A 19,774-nucleotide genomic window follows, 5' to 3' on the forward strand; every position below is an offset into this window, starting at 1 on the left:
GAGGGGAGGGGGGAGAGAGGGAGGGGAGGGAGGGGATGAGGAGCAGGAGGAGGGGACGAGGGGAGGAGGACGCAGGAGGGAGAGGGACGAGGGAGGAGACGGCGGGAGGGAGGACGAGGGAGCGAGGGGAGGGAGGGGGAGGGGGACGGAGGGGAGGGGGAAGAGGGAGGGGAGGGGGAGGGAGGGGAGGGGGGAGAGGGAGGGGAGGAGGAGGGAGGGGACGAGGGGAGGAGGAGGGAGGGGAGAGGGAGGGGAGCAGGAGGGAGGGGACGAGGGGAGGAGGAGGAGGGAGGGAGGGGAGGCGCCTAGAAAAGGAGGCGCGGGCCGGGAAGGTGCGGAGCGGGCGGGCTGGGAGCGCGGAGCCGAGGTCCGGCGGCGGCGGCCGGGAGCCGGGAGCCGGGAGCCGGGAGCCGGGGCTGGGGGGCGCCGGGGCTGGGGGCGCCGCGCTGGTCGGGTCGAGCGGTGCGGCCCGGGCCCGAGCGCGGTGGAGGAGCCCCCCGAGGAGCCCCCCGAGGAGCCGGGGGCCCGCGCCCCCAGACATGGTGGGCCACCTGCATCTGCAGGGCATGGAGGAGGGCCTCCGGGAGAAGAGCCGGGAGGGCCTGCTGGACAGCCCCGACTCCGGGCTGCCCCCCAGCCCCAGCCCCAGCCCGCCCTTCTACTCCCCGGCGCCCGGCATCCTCGACGCCCGCGCGGGGGCCGCCGGCGCCCCCTTGGAGCCCCCCGGAGCCGGCGAGGCCAGAGCGGTGAGCGCGCCTGGGGAGGGGCAGGGGCGGGGGCGGGGGGCAGGGGCGACGGGCGGGGAGCGGGGGGCAGGGGCGAGGGGCCGGGCGGGTCCTCCCACGGCGGTCCCCGGCCGCCCACCGCAAGGGGGACAGGTGCGGGCCCTCCCGGGGGACGTGGTGCTGGGGGCACCGGGGCGCGGAGGCGGAGGCGGAGGCGGAGGCGGCGCGGCCCGACCCCGACCCCGACCCCGGCCCCGGCCCCGGCCCCGGCCCCGGCCCCGGCCCCGGCCCCGGCCCTCTCCCCGGCGCCGGCAGGGGCTGGAGGCGCAGGTCCGCGTCCCCAGAGGAGCGGCGGGCGCTAGGCGGCCCCGCACCCCGAGCAGGCTGCAGACACCCAGAGCCAGGTCCCTGTTTACTGCTCCAGCGCTGCCAGCGCGAAAGCTTTATTTTTTTATTTTTTTACTTTTTTTTTCTTTAAACCAAACCCAACAGTAACCCTTCCTTCTCTGGATGTTGAGGGACGTTGACGTGGAACAGAGGCTTGCCTGGGGGCTGCTGGAACCCCAGGGCAGGAGACCTGAGAGCTTTCTCCCCTGTTGGACCTAAAGGGGCCTTTAGGTGGATTTGGGTGGGCACCAGCAGCGGTGGGACAGAGTCGGGGTCAGGGGGCACTGCAGGCCGGAGCAGAGTGGATGGGATCCAGCACCGCCCGGCCTGAGAAAGGACAAGGTGAAATTGGGAGGTTGCTAAGGGTCCCAGGGGCATTTCCCTGGTCCTGCCTGCTCCCTGCACATCTTAACTTTTCTGCCAAGTGTGGGTGCTGGCATGGCTCCAGCCGATCTCCGCTTTCCTGGGGCCCCTGTGATGCTTGCTCACCTGGCACCTCCCAGGGCACAAAATGCCTCCCCCTAGCTGAAAATCCTCCCTCCCCCCCTCCCCCGCAGCAGGAAGGAGGACTTTCAACATGAGTTTCATTTGCGCCTCCCTCATTCCTTGGTCTGATGCTCCCAAACTTGACCAGGTGTTGGCATCTCTCACGACACCGATGCCCACCTCCCACCAGACATCCACGTTTCGTAGGTATAGACTATGACCCGAGTGCCAGGATTTTCAAAACCTGCCCAGATAATTCTGATGCGCAGCCTGATTTGGGAACCACTGTCTTGCCGTGAATTTGATTGTGCCATGTGAACGCGCCTGCTTCTCTGCAGGGGGGCTTGGACTTGGCCCCGCTGTGTGGGGGTATTTGGGCTGCGCACGTGGGGAGCAAACCCGGTGGTGTCTACCATGACAAGACTGACAAAGGGACAGAGAGCCAGTCTTCCCCTTTATTTTTTGGATGACCTAGAGTCCTCCTTAAAGAGAGTTTTCTGGAAGTTTTCTCTGCCAGCCAGGCCAGCCCGGCCAGCCAGGGGCAGCCATAAGAACGGTGTGCCTGGCTTACTTGGCTGTTCTGGTTGATTTTAGTTTTTTTCCCTTCCTTGCTCACTGGTTGCCAGGTATGGAACCAGGCTGTCCCTGATCTTTTTAATTTGGCTTGAAGGCAAATCCTAGGGCTGTTTCCGCACAGGTAATGCTCTCTGGCATTTAGGGAGCCCTTACCCCAGGCCAGAAACACTCCTTGCCATACGTTGGCCCATCTGCTTTCCAAAGTATCCCAGTGAAGTGTGCTCTTACTGCCCCATTTCCCAAGGGGCACATGGACGCAGAGGTTAGGGACTTACCCAAGGTCACCCAGTTGTTGGTAAGTGGACTTGCTGGGATAGAACCCAGGGAATTTGGATCTGGAGTCTCTACGTTTAAATCTTATAGTATCGTCCTTTTCACTCTGTAGCTAATTAACTACCTTGTACAGGTTGATTATTATTTTTTTCAATTAAAAAACAAAATGCCTGTGAACCTATGGGGTTTTGAGATGCCGCTTTTAATAACTAGGAAATGGTTGCCATGGGCAACATCTTCTCAGTGGCCCCCCGGCTCCCCCCACCCTGCAGCTGGGGCCCTACCCCCTAACCCACAGGGCACTCACCCTCCTGGCACACTTCCCGCAAAGTCACTAATCTGGTGTTTAACAACAGCACCCCGCTCGCTCCTGACTCACTGAGGATGCTTCCAGGTGTAGACGTGGGCAGGTCATCCACTGCCCATCTTGCGCATCTCTGGGGACGGGGACAGAAACCTGTCCCATGTCTTGGAGCTGATGGTTTCAAATGCCCAAGCAGGGGCTGGTGGCAAGTGGGGCCCGGTTTCCTCTGGCATCCCCTTGGTGTCATGTGCCATACCGTACAGGCCTGGGTGTCAGCCTGTTCTGCACGGGGTTTTCTGACACTTGGTGCCCGGTGCCGTGTCCCCAGCAGAAGTTGGGGACACATGCCCGAGCCAGGGCATGAGCGGCAAGTGCCATTCCCAATCCCTAGCTGGTGAAGGCTTGGGGACTTGTCACTCTGCTTATGATGCTGGACATGAATGTTCAATTTGCTCACGCTTCATTTCATCAAAGAGGCCCATCCCATTCCCCAGCCCTCGCTTTGTTTCCACAGGCTGGGCTCACCACCGTCTGCACAATGCCCCATTGACGCTGGGTGTCTGGCTGGCTGCGAGACCGCTCCCACCCAGGCCAGCGGAGGCACCCGGGCCAGGCTGGGTGTGAATGCGCCTCCCCACCCCGCCTAGACCGTGGGATTTCCTTGCTCACTCTTTGGAGCAAAGAGAGAAGCGTTCCTGGTGATTCCCAAATCAAATGAAGATGTAGGGCTCACTCCTTCACTGCACCCACACTTAACTGAGCGCCGACAGTATGTTGTGCACTGTTTTGGACTGTGGGTGACATGGTGCTGAACAAGACATGCACAGTCCCTGCCCTCATGGAAAGCTGTTCTAGTGGGAGAGACACAGTCACCAGATTAAATGGGACATAATACCAGGTGGCTTAAGACACAAGACTGGGGGATCCCTGGGTGACGCAGCGGTTTGGAGCCTGCCTTTGGCCCAGGGCACGATCCTGGAGACCCGGGATCAAATCCCACATCGGGCTCCTGGTGCATGGAGCCTGCTTCTCCCTCTGCCTGTCTCTGCCTCTCTCTCTCTCTCTCTCTCCCTCTCTCTCATAAATAAATAAAAATTAAAAAAAAAAATACACAAGACTGGATAGGGGTGAGATGGCCTAGCCTGGGTGGTCAAGGAAATGATGGTTATCAGAAACCAGAAAAAAGTGAGGACGTGGGCTTTATGGTTATAGGGCTGAGGTGTGTGCCAGTCCAAGGGGATGGATGGCAAGTGCAAAGGTCCTGAGGTGGGAGCAAGGTAGGAGTGTTTGAGGAGCAGTGAGGAGGTAGCAGAGGCCAGAGCAGAGACTTGTGGGCCAAGCTGAGGCCAGAAAGTAAAATTCCATTTGGTCCTTGTGACTGTTTTATTTTTTTCTTTCAAAAAGCATCCTGAACCTCTACAACCCCTTAAATTAGAGACTCAAATCAGACTTGACTGAGCAAGATGCCCTGAGGCATGGGATCTGTGCGGGGCTCGCCCACCCAGGTGCCCTGCTCTCCTGCAGGACAGAGGGACAGCCAAGGCTCAGGAGGGCTCACTTGTCAGCTGCAGTCATCCCACAAGTGCTTGAACCAGCCCAGGGGAGGCACATTGTGAGCAAGACACATGCCATATCACAAGCTCCTGGGGCCTGGACCACTGGCTTGAGGTTGAGCAGACACCCATGTCCTCGCTCCCACCTCCCTGGCCTGCCAGGCCTAGCTGTGGGGATCGAGGGACGCTGTGGGGAGAGGGACAGGCTGGCTGGGAGCCACCAGCAGAGACCACGCACCCCTCCCATTAACATGGGCAGTGCAGGAGCTATGTCCTCGGGGAGCCCACGAACAGCATTTGGGGTCTCAGACCGTGCTCTCTGGGTGCACATTTGAGAGAACAGCCACCCGTGGGGTGGATGGAATGTGGACAGATGTGGAGTCTGTCGCAGACGAGGGACACAGCCCACTAGGTATTGGAGGTAGGGGGTGACGGTCTGGACTGTCATCACACAGATGTGGAGATGGGGTTCTGTTGCCCCGGGCTCCATCAGAGCTGGCAGCCGGGCTCTGTCGTGCTCACTCCCATCACCCCATGAGGTCTCCCAGGACTGTTGATGTGCTGAATGGACTTCTGAGGGGCACACCTGAGAATTTCCCTAAGGATGAGGTGCCAGTTCCCTGGACCCAGATCCTGGGAGGAGCCCTGTGGGCCAGGCGTAGGTAGGACCAGTGGTCGGGAGTGAGAGGTCTGTGCCCCGTCCAGGGAAATTTCCTGGGGCCACCCAGCTCTTTGAGAACACCCATAGTCACAGCCACCTCCTAGGAGCTTGGCTGTCACTGCTCGCCCGACCCCACCAGGAGTCCTGGATTTTCTCTTTTCTGTTTCTGGACTGTGATGGTAATACCAAGGATAATGGAGGGAGGCCGAGATTTCGGGAGTTAGTGTCTGGGCTTGGGAAGGATGAAGGATGGATGGTCAGATGGACAGAAGGATAGATATGTGAATGGGCAAATGGATGGATGGACACATGGATGGATGGACAGACAGGTGGATAGAGAAATGGGCAGTTGGATGGATGAATGGACAGATGGAGAGTTCGGTCCCCTGGCCCCCTTGCAAGCTCATCTCTGACTGGTGAAGGTGTCTGAGCAAGCTCACGGGGAAGGGAGCCAGGTGTGTCAGGCAAGGTGGGAGGAGTCCACTTGCAGAAAGGCCGGTTGGGAGGAGGACAGGGAGGAAGGGCGCCTCCCTTCACTCTCATCTGCTTAGCCCTGGACGCCTTGGCCTCCAGCAGGGTCTGCAGAGCCCCACGTTCCCATGGTGGGCTCACCTGTGTGAGAAGCTCTGGCTGTAGCTCCCGTGTGGCAAGAGGACAAATAGGCCCACACCCTTCCAGGTGCTCTGGAGATGTGGGAGTAAGCAGGTGCCACCTTGCTTCAGAAATCGGCTTTTGCAGGCAGGCAGGCCTCGCAGGTGCCCACAGTAGCTCCCTGGGACTGTACAGCCGGGTCACAACTGGGGAGGCCAAAGACGACAGACACTCCTCCTATCCTGGAGCCAGGGCTGCGCTCCCTGCAGAGGCTCTGGAGGAGGATCCCTCCCGCGTGTCGTTTCCAGCTACTGATGGTGGCCGGCAGTCCTTGGTGTCCAATCTCTGGCCTGTCCTCATGCGCTGTGTCTCCTGAGTGTGTCCTATAGCTTCCTCGAGTACGAGGAACAGGATTTGGGGCCCAGCCTCATCCAGCAGGACCTCACATTTGCAAAGACCCTATTTCCAAATAGGGTATGCTTGCCAATTGCCTCCTCGGTGGTGGTCACAGGCCAACCTGCCTCCCACTGTCCTGCTGGTGTGGGTCAGGCTGGTCCTTGAGCCCTGCCTCCGATCTGATGTTTGTGTTTTCTTAGTTTTGGTGCCTTGGGTGTCAGACCCCAGGCCTATGGGGTCTGTGCTGGGCCCATGATACTTTGTGGCCCTCTGGGAAGGGCCCACTCCATGTTGGGGTCTCCTGGGCTTCCCTAGCCAGGCTCATTCACCTCCACTGTGGTGCCATGTCAGAGGAGGGCAACGAGCCTAAGGAACACCCTCCCCATTGCCCTGGGATTTGTCACATGGCCCAAGGCCCTATCATAAGAATGGCAACACTTGAATGTCTCCTCCTTGGATCGCTCTCCTCGTGGGTGAAGGTCACGGTCAACAAATCCCAAATGCACACCGAAGATGATCACGTTTAATTCGGATAGCAAAAAAACAAAACAAAACAAAACAAAACAAAAAAACAGGAGCCATCGCTGGCCGCTGAGGTCAGTAACCCAGAGAAACGGCCATTCTAGCCATTGCAAAGGTTCTGTGTGGCTTTGGGGAGGACACCTCTCCCCTGTGTCAGTGGGGGTGTCCCTAATCGGCTTCCTCTCTCCAGGAGCAGCAGGGGCTCTGGACCCCTCCTCCTGTCACACACCCTCCATCGATGGGGCTTCTTGTTCCCCGACAGAACCCAGAGCTCACAGCCGTGTGTCCCCCCGAGTTGGTCATGGACACTGCTGGGCTGTCCCTGCGTGTCCCTGGAAGCCAGGTGGGGACCCCTGAGCAGATTGGGCTGTCACCCAATGGCACGGAGCTCTCCCGACTGAACGGTTATCTTTCTTTGCCGTCCCATGGGCCGTGCCCTGTACCGCAGCCAGGAGGGGGCTGCTCCAGAGCACCGTGTGTTTGCACTGCCAGCCGGCAAGTATTTATCCTCGCCCTGGCAGCTCCTGGGGAGGCACATGAATCACTGGCAGAGGCAGGTGCGCCTTCTGAGGCCCGCCCTGCCCCCCTCCCCCCGCCGGCCTGCTCCCCCAGATACTACAGGGCCCTCCCAGCTGGGAGCTGGGGCTGGAGGCTGGGCCAGCTGTGTGCATCCACCCGGGTACAGAGGGCAGCATCCAAGGGGCCTGGTGGTCTCAGCTGGTCTGTGCCTGGGACTTAGGCATTCCTCTTCTGCCCCTGCTGCGAGGGGATCCGGACCCCCTGGGTCACTGGCCAGCCCTGTGGGGTGGGCCTCCCTAACGGCACAGTGAACAGGTAGCTGAGCAGCTGTCACGGGTCCTCGTTGGGATGGAACAGGAGTCCGGGCATCTGGGGGAACGACTGGGGGAGGGTGGGGAAGGGCGGTGGGCTGTCTGGGGGCTCTCTTTGCTCCGGGAAGGCCCGTGGCTGGTGGAGCAGGAGTAGTGGCGGTGGCCCCCTGGGTGAGCGAGCCCCATTCCCCCCGGCCTGGTGACTCCCATCAGAGAGCCACCCAGTCCTGGAGGAGTGTCTGTTCCAGGAGGTTGGCAAGTCCTCCTTCCAGGGCCAGCGGTGTGCTTTCTTGGCTGTGAGAGGCGCTTTCCTTGCCCACTCTCCAGGCTGGCCGGGTTCCATGGGGCTGGCACTGCCATTTTGGTGTTAAAATAACTCTGCGTCCAGAAGGGCTCCGCTTGGAGCTTCCGGACGGGCCGGTGGCTGCCGGGGAGGCCAAGCGCTGCGCGGCCGCCACTGTCTTCCTCCTGCGCCTGTCCCTGGAGCCCCGAGGGCTGTCCTTGCGCCTTGTGGGGACTTCCGGAGCTGTCTCGCCACCCAGGCCCTCTGGATGCCAGCCTGTGTCTGGGTTTTCGCTGGCTTCTCATATCTCTTTTGCAGCACTTCCAGTTTGGGTAGATTTTAGACGTTTTTCCACTGGGCCCTTTGGAAAGCAGTGCCCAGAGCTCCGGCTCCCCAGCCCAGCCTGTGAAGTGAGTCTTGTCTCCTCTCTTGGCAGCCAGTCAGGGAGTGAGATCCGGCCGGAATGGGGCTGCTCTCGCGGGGCACTCAGGGAGGTTCCAGAAGGTCTGGCAGTTTCTTTATCCTGGGTCGACCCCAGGGGGATAGCACTGCTCAGCTCTGCAACAGCACGGAAGGCTCTGCCCCTCGGAGACGTCCTCCCTGCTCCTTAGCTTGGAAGTTATTCTTTCGGGAGGAGGGGAGAGTGGGGTGATTAAAACCAGCATCAGGCTTCTCCTCTTTCTCGCCAGCTGTTCCATCGATCTGGACAGAAGAAACATCTCCAGATAACTTAGCACCCACGTTCACATCCCCTCACATGCCTGCGTCATTCCGTTTTCTCCTATAGCCAATGTCATGCCTCCCTGGACAGGAGGTGTCCCCGGAGGCACCGTGCCTCATCCCACCCAGGGTCTGGCACATAGTAGGTGCTCAGCAAACACTTGCACACCTTTGGGGGAAATGCCACTCTTTAGGTAATGCCTTTGGGGAGAGAGAATTATTTTTACAAATATTAAGTCATGCAGCTTTGTGGCTGGGGCCAGTTGGCATAACCAGAAGAGCCATGGAGGAGGCCCGAAGTGCTTCAGTCTTGTCACAGTCCCTCTACCCCTTTAAATCCAGTCTCCTGGAATAGGTGTGCTTGCTTCTGGAAGGTAGAGGTAGTGTCGTCTCAGAGCTCACAAGGGTGTGGGTTATGCTGCTGTCCAGGGAGGACTCCCCCACCCCAGATCTTGATGTAAAAGGAGGATTTGTGACACAAGCCGGTTTTTGTACAGCGCTTACTTTGTGTCAGGCACTGGCCCACACATTCGCAGGCTTTGACTCGTTTAGGTGTCACTGTGACCCATCACCCACTTCAGGGACGTGGAGGCTGCAGGCCAGAGAGAGGAGTTGTCTACCCCGACCTGTGTGGTGTGTGGCTTCCTACTGCCGTGGAGACAGACCACCAAAAATTTGTTATCTTACGGTTCCAAAAGTCAGAAGTCTGAAGGGGTCTTACGGGCTCCGATCAAGGGTTTCGGCAAGGCTGTATGCCTTTCTGGAAGGTTGAGGGGAGAATCGTCCCTTGTCTCTTTCACCTTCTAGAGGCCACCTGCATCCCTCAGCTTGTGGCCTTTCCCATTCGTAAGGCATCTTCAATCCGAACCTGACCCCTACATCCCTCGGATAAGGACCTCTGTGATAGCCTTAAGGACAGCTACTGGGGGCTTCGGGGGACCTCCTCCTTTGCCAAGCTTCGCATCCTTTCTCCCTGTGGCCCTTGGCTCTTGTTCTGGGGACACTGTGACCGGCTGGGGAGGGGCTGTGGGTGATCCTGTCCGTAGCTGACACCAGACAGGCGTGGGCATGGCCCTGGAGCTGATGAGGCAGTGGGGGCTTCTCCGCACATTTGCGCCTCACCTCTCAACAGTAGGCCCTGGGGTAGGCCCTCAGTCTCGATCCTTATGGAGCTCTCCGTCTGGATGGTGACAGGCACACAAAGGGGTCACAGCAATCAAGGCAGCAGGTGGGAGCCCAGGGACCCCGCAGAGGGCGGCGGGAGGCAGGAGAGGGTGCCTGAGTTGAGTCACTTTGGAGCAGATGAGAAGGAACCAGAAGGATGTTCCTGGAGCAGGAAGCAGCACAAATGGAGGCACAGAGGCGACAGGGGTGTGGCCGAGGGGGTGAGGGATGCGCCTGCAGAGGCCCGAGGGGAGGTGCCGGGATCCTGGGTGCGAGGGCATGGCAGCCCTGAGTGCTGCGACAGGGCAGGTGCCGGTCCCACACACGCGAGAGACGGCTCGGGAGTGAGGGCATGGACTCTGGGGCCAGACCCAGGGTTCGAATCCCAGTTCCGCTCCTTCCCGGCCGTGTGGCCTCAGGTGAGGTACTTGGTCACGCTGGGCCCCTGTTTCAGCATCTATAAAATGGGCGAGCTCATAGCAGCCGCCCTGCGGTCGGATGATGAACGCATGGAGGGAGTGCCCGGAGCAGTGCCTGGTGCAGTTAGAGCCCGGAAAGCACCGGCTGCTGCGATTTATCCTCCTCCAGGTGAGGCCCCGGCAGGACCTGGGCCTGGGGAGGGGCAGGTGCAGGAAATCTCAAGTCAGTAACCAGGCAGGACCTGGTCTTGTCCCGTCTGGGGGTGGGGGCTGGCCTGCAGGCGGAGCCCCTGCTCTTGCGTATTAGGGTAAAATGAATATCCCCTAGGACAGTGTTGTCCAAGAGGACTTCGTGCGAGAGTGGGAATGTTCTGGATGTGCACTGAGCAATACAAGAACCACGACTTCGTGTGGCTGCTGGGCACTCCAAGTGGCAGCCGGGGTGGCTGAGGAGTGGAATTTGTCATTTGTTTAATTGTAATCAGGTTAAATTGCAGTCACCCCTTGCAGCTAGTGACTACCGGGCTGGGCAGGGCAACCCCAGACCAGTGTCCCCAGGGCATGCGGATTTTAGGAGAGGCGGGGAAAGCTCCCTCTTAGTGGCAGGATGTATGCACGTGCTTTACAGGCAACCCCAGGCCTTCATCTGTCTAGGGTGGGGCTGGGACAGGTATTTGAAGTAAAAAGGAAGAGGAATAGGTTCCAAAGATGAAGCACACTCAGAGAGTAGGTGGCAGGTGGACACAGTGGGAGCTGTGGATGGGCAGTGACTGAGGGGCATCTGGGGCTTGGCTTCATCTGTCCCCTGTGGCCTGGTGGGTCGCAGCAGGCGGAGCAGGGGAGGTGGGTGTGCTGGTGTCACAGTGCTGTTGGACTGAGGGATCCCTGATTGGGTGGCATTCCAGGACACATGAAAGTGCAGGCCCCATGACCGGTGGGGCCAGAGTTGACTCCACCCTAAAGATCACATCTCAAGTGTCACTTCCACAGGGAAGCCCTCCTGGATTTCCTGATGGTCAATCCCCCCTCCAACCCGCCCAGTGATTACAGCCCTCACCACGGTTGGAACTTTAGTCTGCTTAAGGGATCATTTGAAGACTAGTGGAGGATTCGGGCAGCAAGGTCTGCAGGAGCAAGGAGGCCATCTTCTCGCTCACTGTGGCAACCACGGTATGGATCCCGGTAGAGCACAGACGGGTTCAGTAAATGAATTCAATGAAAGACCTACATCCACATCCCCTGAGCTCGTTCAGGACTTGGTGTGGGCACATGGAGTTACAGGGGAGGCAGGCCGGTGAGTGGCCTGGCGGGGGACGACTGCTACACCGGCCGGGTAACGCTGCTTAACAAACATCCCCAGACGGCAGTGGTGTCAGACAGATGGCAGAGGTTTCTTGCTGGCTCTCACTCCACGCCCATCACGGGCTGACCGTGATGTCGAGACCTGGACAGTCTGCCTTTCAGAGGAACTGAGGGTCTCGGGCTGGCAAAGCGGCTGTCATTCTGCACGTCACACTGGGAGGAAAGGTTAACAATGGGGGACCTCACCCTAGTGTGAAACTCAGGGCCCAGGGGTGACATGCGTCACAGGTACTCGCCACAGGCCTGTCGTCCACAGCAGGGCTGGGAAGCATGGTTCCCCCCACACGAGTGGAAGGCAGAGCTGGAGCTCGCGGCTGACAGGCTGGCGGTCATGAGCCTCGCTGACCACACGAAGTGACGCAGGAGGAGGCGCTGAGGGCGGGTTGGCAGACGTGTGCAGGCCCCAGCTCAGGGCCCCGCTCGCAGCCGGCCCTGAACGATTCCCACTGGAGGGATGGGGAGAGCCGCGGGGTGAGGTTGTGGTGGTGCCCTGGCTGGTCTCCGAGGGGGTGGCTCCTGGTCCTCTTCCTGGGGGACCTTCGCTCCTCCCGGCAGGTGTGTCACAGACACCTGGGTGGTGGCCCTCAGCCTGGCACTGCACTAGGCAGGGTCAGGAGTGAAGATGACACAGTTCAGCCTCTTGTAGGGCTCCCAACCACCCGCGTCAGCACAGGGGCAGCTCGGGGGCCCTTGAGTCGGGGCTTCCCTGAGAGGGTCCCCGGGGCTCTGAGCTGGGCTCCTGGGTGTGCTGTGGCTGGGGGTGGCAGGGAGAGGCCATCACCACATCCTCGCATTGAGGTGTCTGGGAACCGGGGTCAGGCTGGTGGGTGGGGAGCCCAGGGCCCAGGTGGGTGTGCTGGGGTGGGCTTTTTTTTTTTTTTTAAGATTTTATTTATTCATGAGAGACACACAGAGAGAGAGGCAGAGACACAGGCAGAGAGGGAAGCAGACTCCATGCAGGGAGCCTGACGTGGGACTCGATCCCGGGTCTCCAGGATCACGCCCTGGGCGGAAGGCAGACACTCAACCACTGAGTCATCCAGGTGCCCCAGGGGTGGGCTTCCTGATGGACCCTGTAGAGCAGGCTCCCAGGGGCCAAGCCAGGGCTGGAAGGATGCAGGGCGCCCTTGTGCCCAGTGGAGAGCTGGGGCCACGGTGCCAAAGGGCTGCATAACCCCATGTCTGTGGCTCTCCCTACAGCCCCGTGCCCTCCCCCTGAATTCCCCAGCGCTTGAGATGAGGCCCCGGATGCTGCCTGTGTTCTTCGGGGAGGGCATCGAGGTGCACCCAGAGCCCATGCACGAGATCCGGTGAGTGGGGCCGCTGGGCGGGGAGGGGTGTGGCAGGCACTGGTCCCGACTCCCCAGTGGGGAGGGGGGCCAGGCTCTGGGCCCAGCAGGCTCCCCCCACTCTAGGCAGCCCTCTGGGTGCTGCTCCCTGAGGAGGCAAGGCTGTGTCTTGGCCAGAGATGAACTGATGCTAAGAGACTCTGACCCAAGGGGATCTTCTCTGTCTCTCATCTCCAGGTTGGCATCGGGCCCTTGCCCCACTTCCCTTCTCCCCAGATCTGGCAGCTTTTATTTTAATCCAATCTTCCAGAGTTTGCACAGTGATCAACACTCCCACAGCTAATGTAGCTCCCTCCTTCCTCCAGTCCTGCCAGACTTCTCAGTATCCAGACTGAACCTCACAGGTAGCTGGGGGCCCCCTTTTCTGCTCAGGGTTTGGCAGGTGTCACGTGAGATTTGCTGGGTGTTCCTGGGATTGTAGTGTCTCCTTTGCCTCCTGAGGAGTCCTCGACCACATCTGTCTTAGGGGCGTTCTCACCTATAGGGCATCTTAAGTGCATCTGGACTTCTGAGTTAGGGTGACACCACCAGGAGACTTTCTGCATTGGTTTGCCCTCCTGGAAGGGCTTCTGGGGATCAGTATTCCAGAAGGTGGAGCCCAGGGGCCACGGGTCTTGCCCACATAGCCACAGGATGCTCGGGATGGATTTGTCTGCATCCACCTGGGCCAGCCAGGGAGACCCACTGCCTCCTGCCCCTCCAGCGCTGGATGTGGCCCCAAGGGGACAGGTGGCTCTACTTGACCATTTGCATTTCCCAAAGAGCCTGTATTATCTAAACATGAACTAAGATTATGAGCCGCCCCCACATGGGTGGATGAGCACTGCCTTGACTCTTGGGGCCTCTGATCGCCTTCAGGAACTGATCGTTGGGGATACGTTGGGGAACGAGGCAAGTACAATCTCCACTGCCCCACCCCGGAGCTTTTGCTTGCAGTTTGGTTTTCTGGAGTTCTGGAAGCAGAGCAGTTGCTTACTGGTACAGGGGTCACGCATCTAGCTGAAGCTACTTTTTTGGAAAGTAACTTTTTCTTTTTAAAGATTTTATTTGGGGATCCCTGGGTGGCTCAGCTGTTTAGCACCTGCCTTTGGCCCAGGGCATGGTCCTGGAGTCCCGGGATCGAGTCCCGCATTGGGCTCCCTGCATGGAGCCTGCTTCTCCCTCTGCTTGTCTCTGCCTCTCTCGCTCTCTGTGTCTCTCATTTATTCATGAGAGACACAGAGAGTGAGAGAGAGAGAGAGAGAGAGAGAGAGAGAGAGAGAGAGAGAGAGAGAGAGAGAGAAAGAGGCAGAGACACAGGCAGAGGGAGAAGCAGGCTCCCTGCAGGGAGCCCGACGTAGTACTTGATCCCCGGACTCCAGGATCACACCCTGAGCCGAAGGCAGACGCTTAACCACTGAGCCACCCAGGCATCCTGAGAAAAACTTATTTTGATATAATTTCAAACTTGCAGAAAAGTGGCAGGGAGAGTGCAAGGAACCCTCGAGTACCCGTTAAATAGATTCACTCTTCTTTATGGTTTTCTCCTGTTTGCTTGAACACCTGCATGCTCTCTTTGTAAATGAAACTTTTCTGAACCACTGGGGAGGCAGTTGGTGGCATCCTGACCCTTTGCCCCCAATACTCCAGCGCCCTTCCTAAAGAGCAGGGACATCCTCTCACCTAGTGACACCGCCACCCATATCCACATGGCACAGATTTCATCCATTGTCCCCAGATGTCCCTTTGTGGCCTATGTTTAGCTGACCTGGGATCCAGCCGGGGTCACGTGCTGCACTGAGCTTTCCCACCTCTTTAGTGACATGCTTCCTCTGCCCTTTGATCCTGACGTTCCGAAGAGCCCAGGCCATTCCGGTGGGTGGGGCGGAGGGGCAGGAGGAGGTGCGGGAGGGCATCGGCGGCCCCCCTCATCCTGGGCTCAGCCCGCCTCCTCCCCCGCCTCCCCAGCTGCAACTCGGAGGTCAGGTACACCTCGGAGAAGCACTTCCAGGACAATGTCTTCTACGTGCCGGTGCCCACGGTCACGGCCTACAGCGAGACGATCGTGGCGGCGCCCAACTGCTCGTGGCGCAGCTACTGCAGCCAGCTGACCCTGGAGCCGCGGCCCCGGGCCCTGCGCTTCCGCAGCACCACCATCATCTTCCCCAAGCACGCCAGGAGCACCTTCCGGACCACCCTGCGCTGCAGCCTGGGCCGACCCAGCCGCCGGTTCACCTCCAGCGTGCAGCTCCAGCTGTGCCAGCACCCCCGCCTCCTGGGGCCCGCGGCGCTGCTCTGACCTTGGCCCGGGCAGGGGGCCCAAGGCCGGACTCTGGGGTCAGGGGGAGGCCTGGCCCCTGTGGCCGCTCTGTAGACACCCCTGCCTCATGGGCACATGGACGGGAGGGGCGGCGCGGGTGGGGCCCCCTGGAGCTGCGGCAGGCGGCGGCCCAGGGCACCCGCAGAGGGAAGGCCACATCCCCGTCCGTGGTCCGTGGCTCCCAGGCTCCCAGGCGAGTGTGAGGGACGCGGGGTGCCACCAGACAGCCCCGCCTCCCGGGAGGAGGGTCTCCGGAGCGGGCCCTCGTGGTGCTCTGATGGAGGCCCAGGCTGAGCCACCTCTGCTGGCTGCCGAGGCGGGGTTGGCGGGGCCCGGGGTGGAAGCAGGGCTAGTGCCAGCGAAGACCCAAGCCGTCCTCGTGCGCGGCGCCGCCCGCATCCTGCAGAGGATTGAGGGCACAGCCCGCCGAAATTGAGGCCTTTGAGCTCTGCATCTGGAGCTTCGACCCCCTGGCGTCCCACTAACCTCTGTCCCCAAGACCCCCTCAGAAACAGGACTCTCATGCCAGAGCCTTTGCACCAGGTGCCGAGGGGAGGCGTCGAAGCTTCCAGAATGGCCACCAGTCACCTGTGTGAGGGTCCAGGCTCAGTCGTCGGCTTAAAGAGACACCATGGGGGCTCCTGCCCATGGTGATGCCACACGCACAGCCCCAAGGGCTGCAGGGCTCGCCTTGCGTGTGATGCCAGGACGCGCCAGGGGCTGGGGCCATGGGGCAGTGCTGCCCAGACTGGCGCCCCAGGAGCCCCCAGCGTGGCCGCCGAGGGGCCCCCTGACCTGCTCACCCCCCACGACGGGGGCAGAAAGGCTCTCGGGGGCTTCAGCCCCACGCGGGGATGAGAGAAGCAGCTCACAGCTCACACGAAAGAGAGGCAAAGTGCCTGATATATTTTTATATATCTGACAGATGGTGCATGTTCTCTCCAGTCTGATTAACAAAGAAATAACTTAAGAACTTGACTGATATTATCTTAATAAAATGTGCAAACCTGAAGAGGCTCCCTCTTCTGTGTTTCTGAGCCCCTCAGATCCCCTGGGGCCGGGGGTGGGGCAGAGGCCCTGTACTCTGTGGCTGCCCCCTTTCCTACCAGCTCAGGCTTAACTTTGGGGAACCCTGCCTCCTTCAGCCCCAGGTGGGTGGTGAGGCTGGGAACCCTGTACCCAAAGTGGGCAAGGCTTCACCCAAAGAGCTGGTGAATACATGCAGAGACCCAGGTCCCACCATAGGACTTGGGTCTGGGGTGGTTCTGAGATGGGCCTGGGGATCTGCATTTTTGGTGTCCAGATGCTTTGCGCTCAGCATCCCAGCCCCCTGCACCAATACTCCCCACTCCCCTGGTCCCTGGAGGAGGGCCCCAGCTGTCTCTGCAAAGAAGGTGGTCCCCACCCATGTTATAACTTCTCTCCATCTTGTCCACATCTTTGGAGGGGCTGCTGGGGTCCCGGCAGCAACAAGACAATGTCCTCTGGGAATTGGAAACTCAGACTGGAGCTTGCCCCTCTGGGGCTCTGGAGTTGGTGGGCAGAGCAGGTGGGGGTGTCTTTTGACATAAGAGGCTTTGCAGGCGACAGGTCCCTCCTTGGAGGGGGTGGGTCACGAGTACAATGGGCAGGGTCAATTGTGGCCTCCTGATGCTGGAGCCTGAGCCTGGCCATGTGTAAGAGCACAGTCGTGGTAAAGCTGTGCCAGCTGACTCGTGCAGTGCCCAGCACGCTCCCGAGGTTTTATTAAACATCCCTGGTGGCTTGACTCTGTTCAGCCTTACCTGCTGAGATGGGCACTACTGAATCTCCATTTCACAGAGGAGGAAGGCACAGAGAGGTTAAGTAAGTCCTGTGCCCAATCACACAGCTACTGGGAGGCAGGGCGAGATCTTACCCATTTGGCTACCTGCCTTGGTGGTGGAAGGTGTCTGCAAGGTGGGGCCGGGGGTGAAAACCAGGAGGGCCAAGGACAGGCTTCCGACGTCACTGTGAGGAAGACTCCTGAGGCCTCTGCTGGCTGTGTGGACCAGCAGGACTCAAACACAGCCTTGGGGACCCTGAGAACTCAGCCCGTTTAGACATGGGATTCTGTGCAGACATGCACGCTAGGGGTCACTTTGTACCTGATAAATCCGACTGCATGGGCTCCATTTCAACCACAACCTTGATCTCTTGCCACTTGAAGGAAGAAGGGGCTGGGCCTCCTGACGTGCAGTTAGGGTGCCAATGAATCCAGCAACCTTGGAGGTACCCTTGGGGTCACCCTTCAAGAAGGAACTTGCAAGGTGTGCAGGTTTCCAGCCACTGCCAGGGACCCCTAGCATGAGTCCTTGCTCTTGGGGCACCGGGATCGTGCCCCCTCGTTACCTTTCCCAGCGCCACCTCCATCCTGGGTGCCGTGGAGGACAGGCGGTGCGCCGGCGCGGAGAGCAGAGCAAGCCGGCATCTTGCACTTGGTGTTTGCAGAAGTCGTTTTGACCCTGTCGATAGCTTTTGCCTTCACTATGGACACGGGAGTCCCGGACTGCTCCCTGTCTACACAGGGGGCTCAGAGAGGCCAGCCTGGGAGATGGACAAAGTGGGAAACAAGAACACCTCCCTGGAAGGCCCCCAAGTGTACCTCGGGTTTCCTGGGCACCCAGAGGACCCAGAGGCCAGGTAGAAGGAGGTGCCGGTTTTGCCTAGATCCTTGGCATTTCCACCACCCCGCCCCCCACAATAGAGACTGGAGCCCAGTGCCCCCTGCTGCCGGGGCTCAGGCTGCACCCCGCGGAGGCCCCTCTACCCTTCCCTGTTCTCCACACACCCACACACCCACACACCGTAGATCTAGATGTGCTGGGCAAGCCCCCAGGGGGCAGAGGTCACTCCTGAAGTCCCCCAGGGAGCAGGAGATGACACTGGGGGTGGGCTGGTGGCAGGAAAAAGAGCAGGTCACTTCACATCTCAAAGCGTCTGCCAGGGGGACACATACGCCTATGGCCCCCGCCTCCCCCCCACTGTGGGGGGTGGGAACAGTTGCTGCTGATCCCCGCTGGCCAGAGCCTCCCTGGGGGCGGGGCAGAAACCTCGACGGAGGGCTGCCTCTGGGCCCAAACATAAGCCTTGAATCAAACTCAGCAGCCCCCCTAAACAGGCATCCCCCATCCTTGGGACTCAACAGGGTCCTGTGCCTCCCCGAGTAGGAGTGATGTGACGTGACAGCCAGCAAGCCCTCAAGGCCTCAGGTCAGCTTTGGCACGTTCATCTTCTTTCATCTTCACCGTGACCCTGGGAGGTCGCAGGTGAGAAATCCTAAGGAGGGAGCAGGACCTGCCCACCTCCGGAGGTGAGAAGGGAGGACCTGTCACATGGCTGCCAAGCCCTCAGGTTTCCTGGAGAATCCTCCCCTCCCAAAAATCCCCCCCCAGGATGACCCTCCTCGGCCTCAAGGACAAGATGGTCAGGGCCGCCCCCTCCGCCCCAGCTGCTGGCAGTCCCTTTACTCCCCAGACATGCAAACGAGAGTCCCCGCTGCCAGCCCGCCTGCAGTTTTTCCTCCTTTCATTTTCTATCCAACCCTTTTGGTCTGCTCCTTGCCGGGTTGCCCTGACTCCCGCCCAGGGAGTGCGCGGTGTCTCTGCAAGAGAACCACAGATAGCATCATCTCCCTTACAGAGGAGGACACTGAGGCACAGAGGGTGCACGTGACGGCGTCAGGGTCACACAGCCATTCAGCGGCTGGTGAGGATGCCTGCTCCTGCTCCCTGCCCTCACCCGCTCCCGGCCAGGGGGCTCCATCCTGCTCTCCTCTGCCCTGTGAACCCCATCCTGGCCCCCACTGGTCTCGGAGGCTTCTCTCTCTCTCAATCCATCCAAGATGCTTGCAAGCTAACGTCACCCCAATTTCAGAAAAGCAGCAAATCACCTTGTTGGGCTCATTCTCTCTCAGAAACTCCTGGGCCCCCACTGACTCACATGTGGCCTCCCTTGTCTCCCAAATGTCCCACTGGGTCTCACCTCCCAGCCTTTGCCCAGGCAGGCTCCCTCCATTCAGCCCATCCCCCTACTCCTCCAAGAACCACCACCTCCAGGAAGCCACCCTGACTGCTCCAGTTGTCAGTGTCTGTGTCATCCAGCCCCAGGAGGGCTTTCCTGAGCCAAGCCCGGTGCCTCGGGGACTGGTCTGTTCCTGCCTTCCCTGCGGGCAGCAGCTCTGTAGGCTGGGCCTCCTTCTACGTGTGCCCTGAGCGGAGGCCTGCAGGCCGGGCAGAGGGGAGAAGCCAGGCTCCAGGCGGAGGTCCAGCTCCGACCTTGGACACCCACCCCCGCCACCACGGTGACGGCTGGCAGCCCACCCCAGCAGAAACACCTGATCTGTTTGTCAAGAACACAGGTTCTCAGGCCGCATCCTAGACCTACCTATTCACTTCCACGTTCTCTAGGCGGGGCGCAGGAATGTGCATTTAACCAACCTCCCAATGTCCTAAGACATGTGGACATTTGTCAACAACTGTCCTTCACCTTACAAATCACATCTGGTTTCCTATTAGATCTGCTTCTTACAGAGTCTGTTCAGCTTAACAGTCGCCCGGGGAGCTCAGTCAACAACAGGGCAGAAGGGGAAAACAAGAGCTCTGCCTTGAGGGGCTCTGCCCGGTTCGGGACATGGGGAGCCTGCGGTGCGTTACTGGAGACCCAGAGGAGAGAGAAGATGGAGAGGTAGCAGTTCTTAGAAGAGGCACTGATCCAGCTGGGTTTTGAAGTGTGTGTAGGAGTTTTCCAGGGAGATGAAGGTCAGGGGAACAGCACAGGCCTCTGTTTTAAAGATGGAGCAGTGAGGACCCCTGGGTGGCTCAGCGGTTGAGCGTACGTCGTGATCCCCGGGTGCT

The 19,774-nt window shown here is 59.9% G+C and overlaps 1 protein-coding gene across 3 annotated transcripts; it reads left to right on the forward strand.

Moving 5' to 3' along the window:
• The first annotated feature begins 343 nt into the window (after positions 1-343).
• Positions 344-15,912, forward strand: RFLNA (refilin A). Of its 3 annotated transcripts, XM_041729505.1 has the most exons (4): positions 609-746; positions 10,881-11,060; positions 12,453-12,562; positions 14,549-15,912. In XM_041729505.1, exons 3-4 carry the CDS (start codon positions 12,489-12,491, stop codon positions 14,877-14,879), a joined length of 405 nt encoding a protein of 134 aa, XP_041585439.1. In that variant the 5' UTR covers positions 609-746; positions 10,881-11,060; positions 12,453-12,488; the 3' UTR covers positions 14,880-15,912. The 3 variants fall into 3 exon arrangements, with proteins under 3 accessions (XP_041585437.1, XP_041585439.1, XP_041585438.1); XM_041729503.1 differs by lacking the exon at positions 10,881-11,060 and having other exon boundaries at positions 344-746; XM_041729504.1 differs by lacking the exon at positions 609-746 and having other exon boundaries at positions 7,125-11,060.
• The last annotated feature ends 3,862 nt before the right edge of the window (positions 15,913-19,774 follow it).

The sequence above is a fragment of the Vulpes lagopus genome, chromosome 14 (genome assembly GCF_018345385.1).
Source record: "Vulpes lagopus strain Blue_001 chromosome 14, ASM1834538v1, whole genome shotgun sequence".
Lineage (NCBI taxonomy): Eukaryota > Metazoa > Chordata > Mammalia > Carnivora > Canidae > Vulpes > Vulpes lagopus.

What these genes read in the sequence shown, in the direction of transcription:
- RFLNA (XM_041729503.1), top strand. Translation starts at nt 540, where the DNA reads ATGGTGGGCCACCTGCATCTGCAGGGCATGGAGGAGGGCCTCCGGGAG. An exon ending in GAGCCGGCGAGGCCAGAGCG is followed by an intron (nt 747 to 12,452) that starts GTGAGCGCGCCT and finishes CTCTCCCTACAG; the next exon opens with CCCCGTGCCCTCCCCCTGAA. An exon ending in GAGCCCATGCACGAGATCCG is followed by an intron (nt 12,563 to 14,548) that starts GTGAGTGGGGCC and finishes CCGCCTCCCCAG; the next exon opens with CTGCAACTCGGAGGTCAGGT.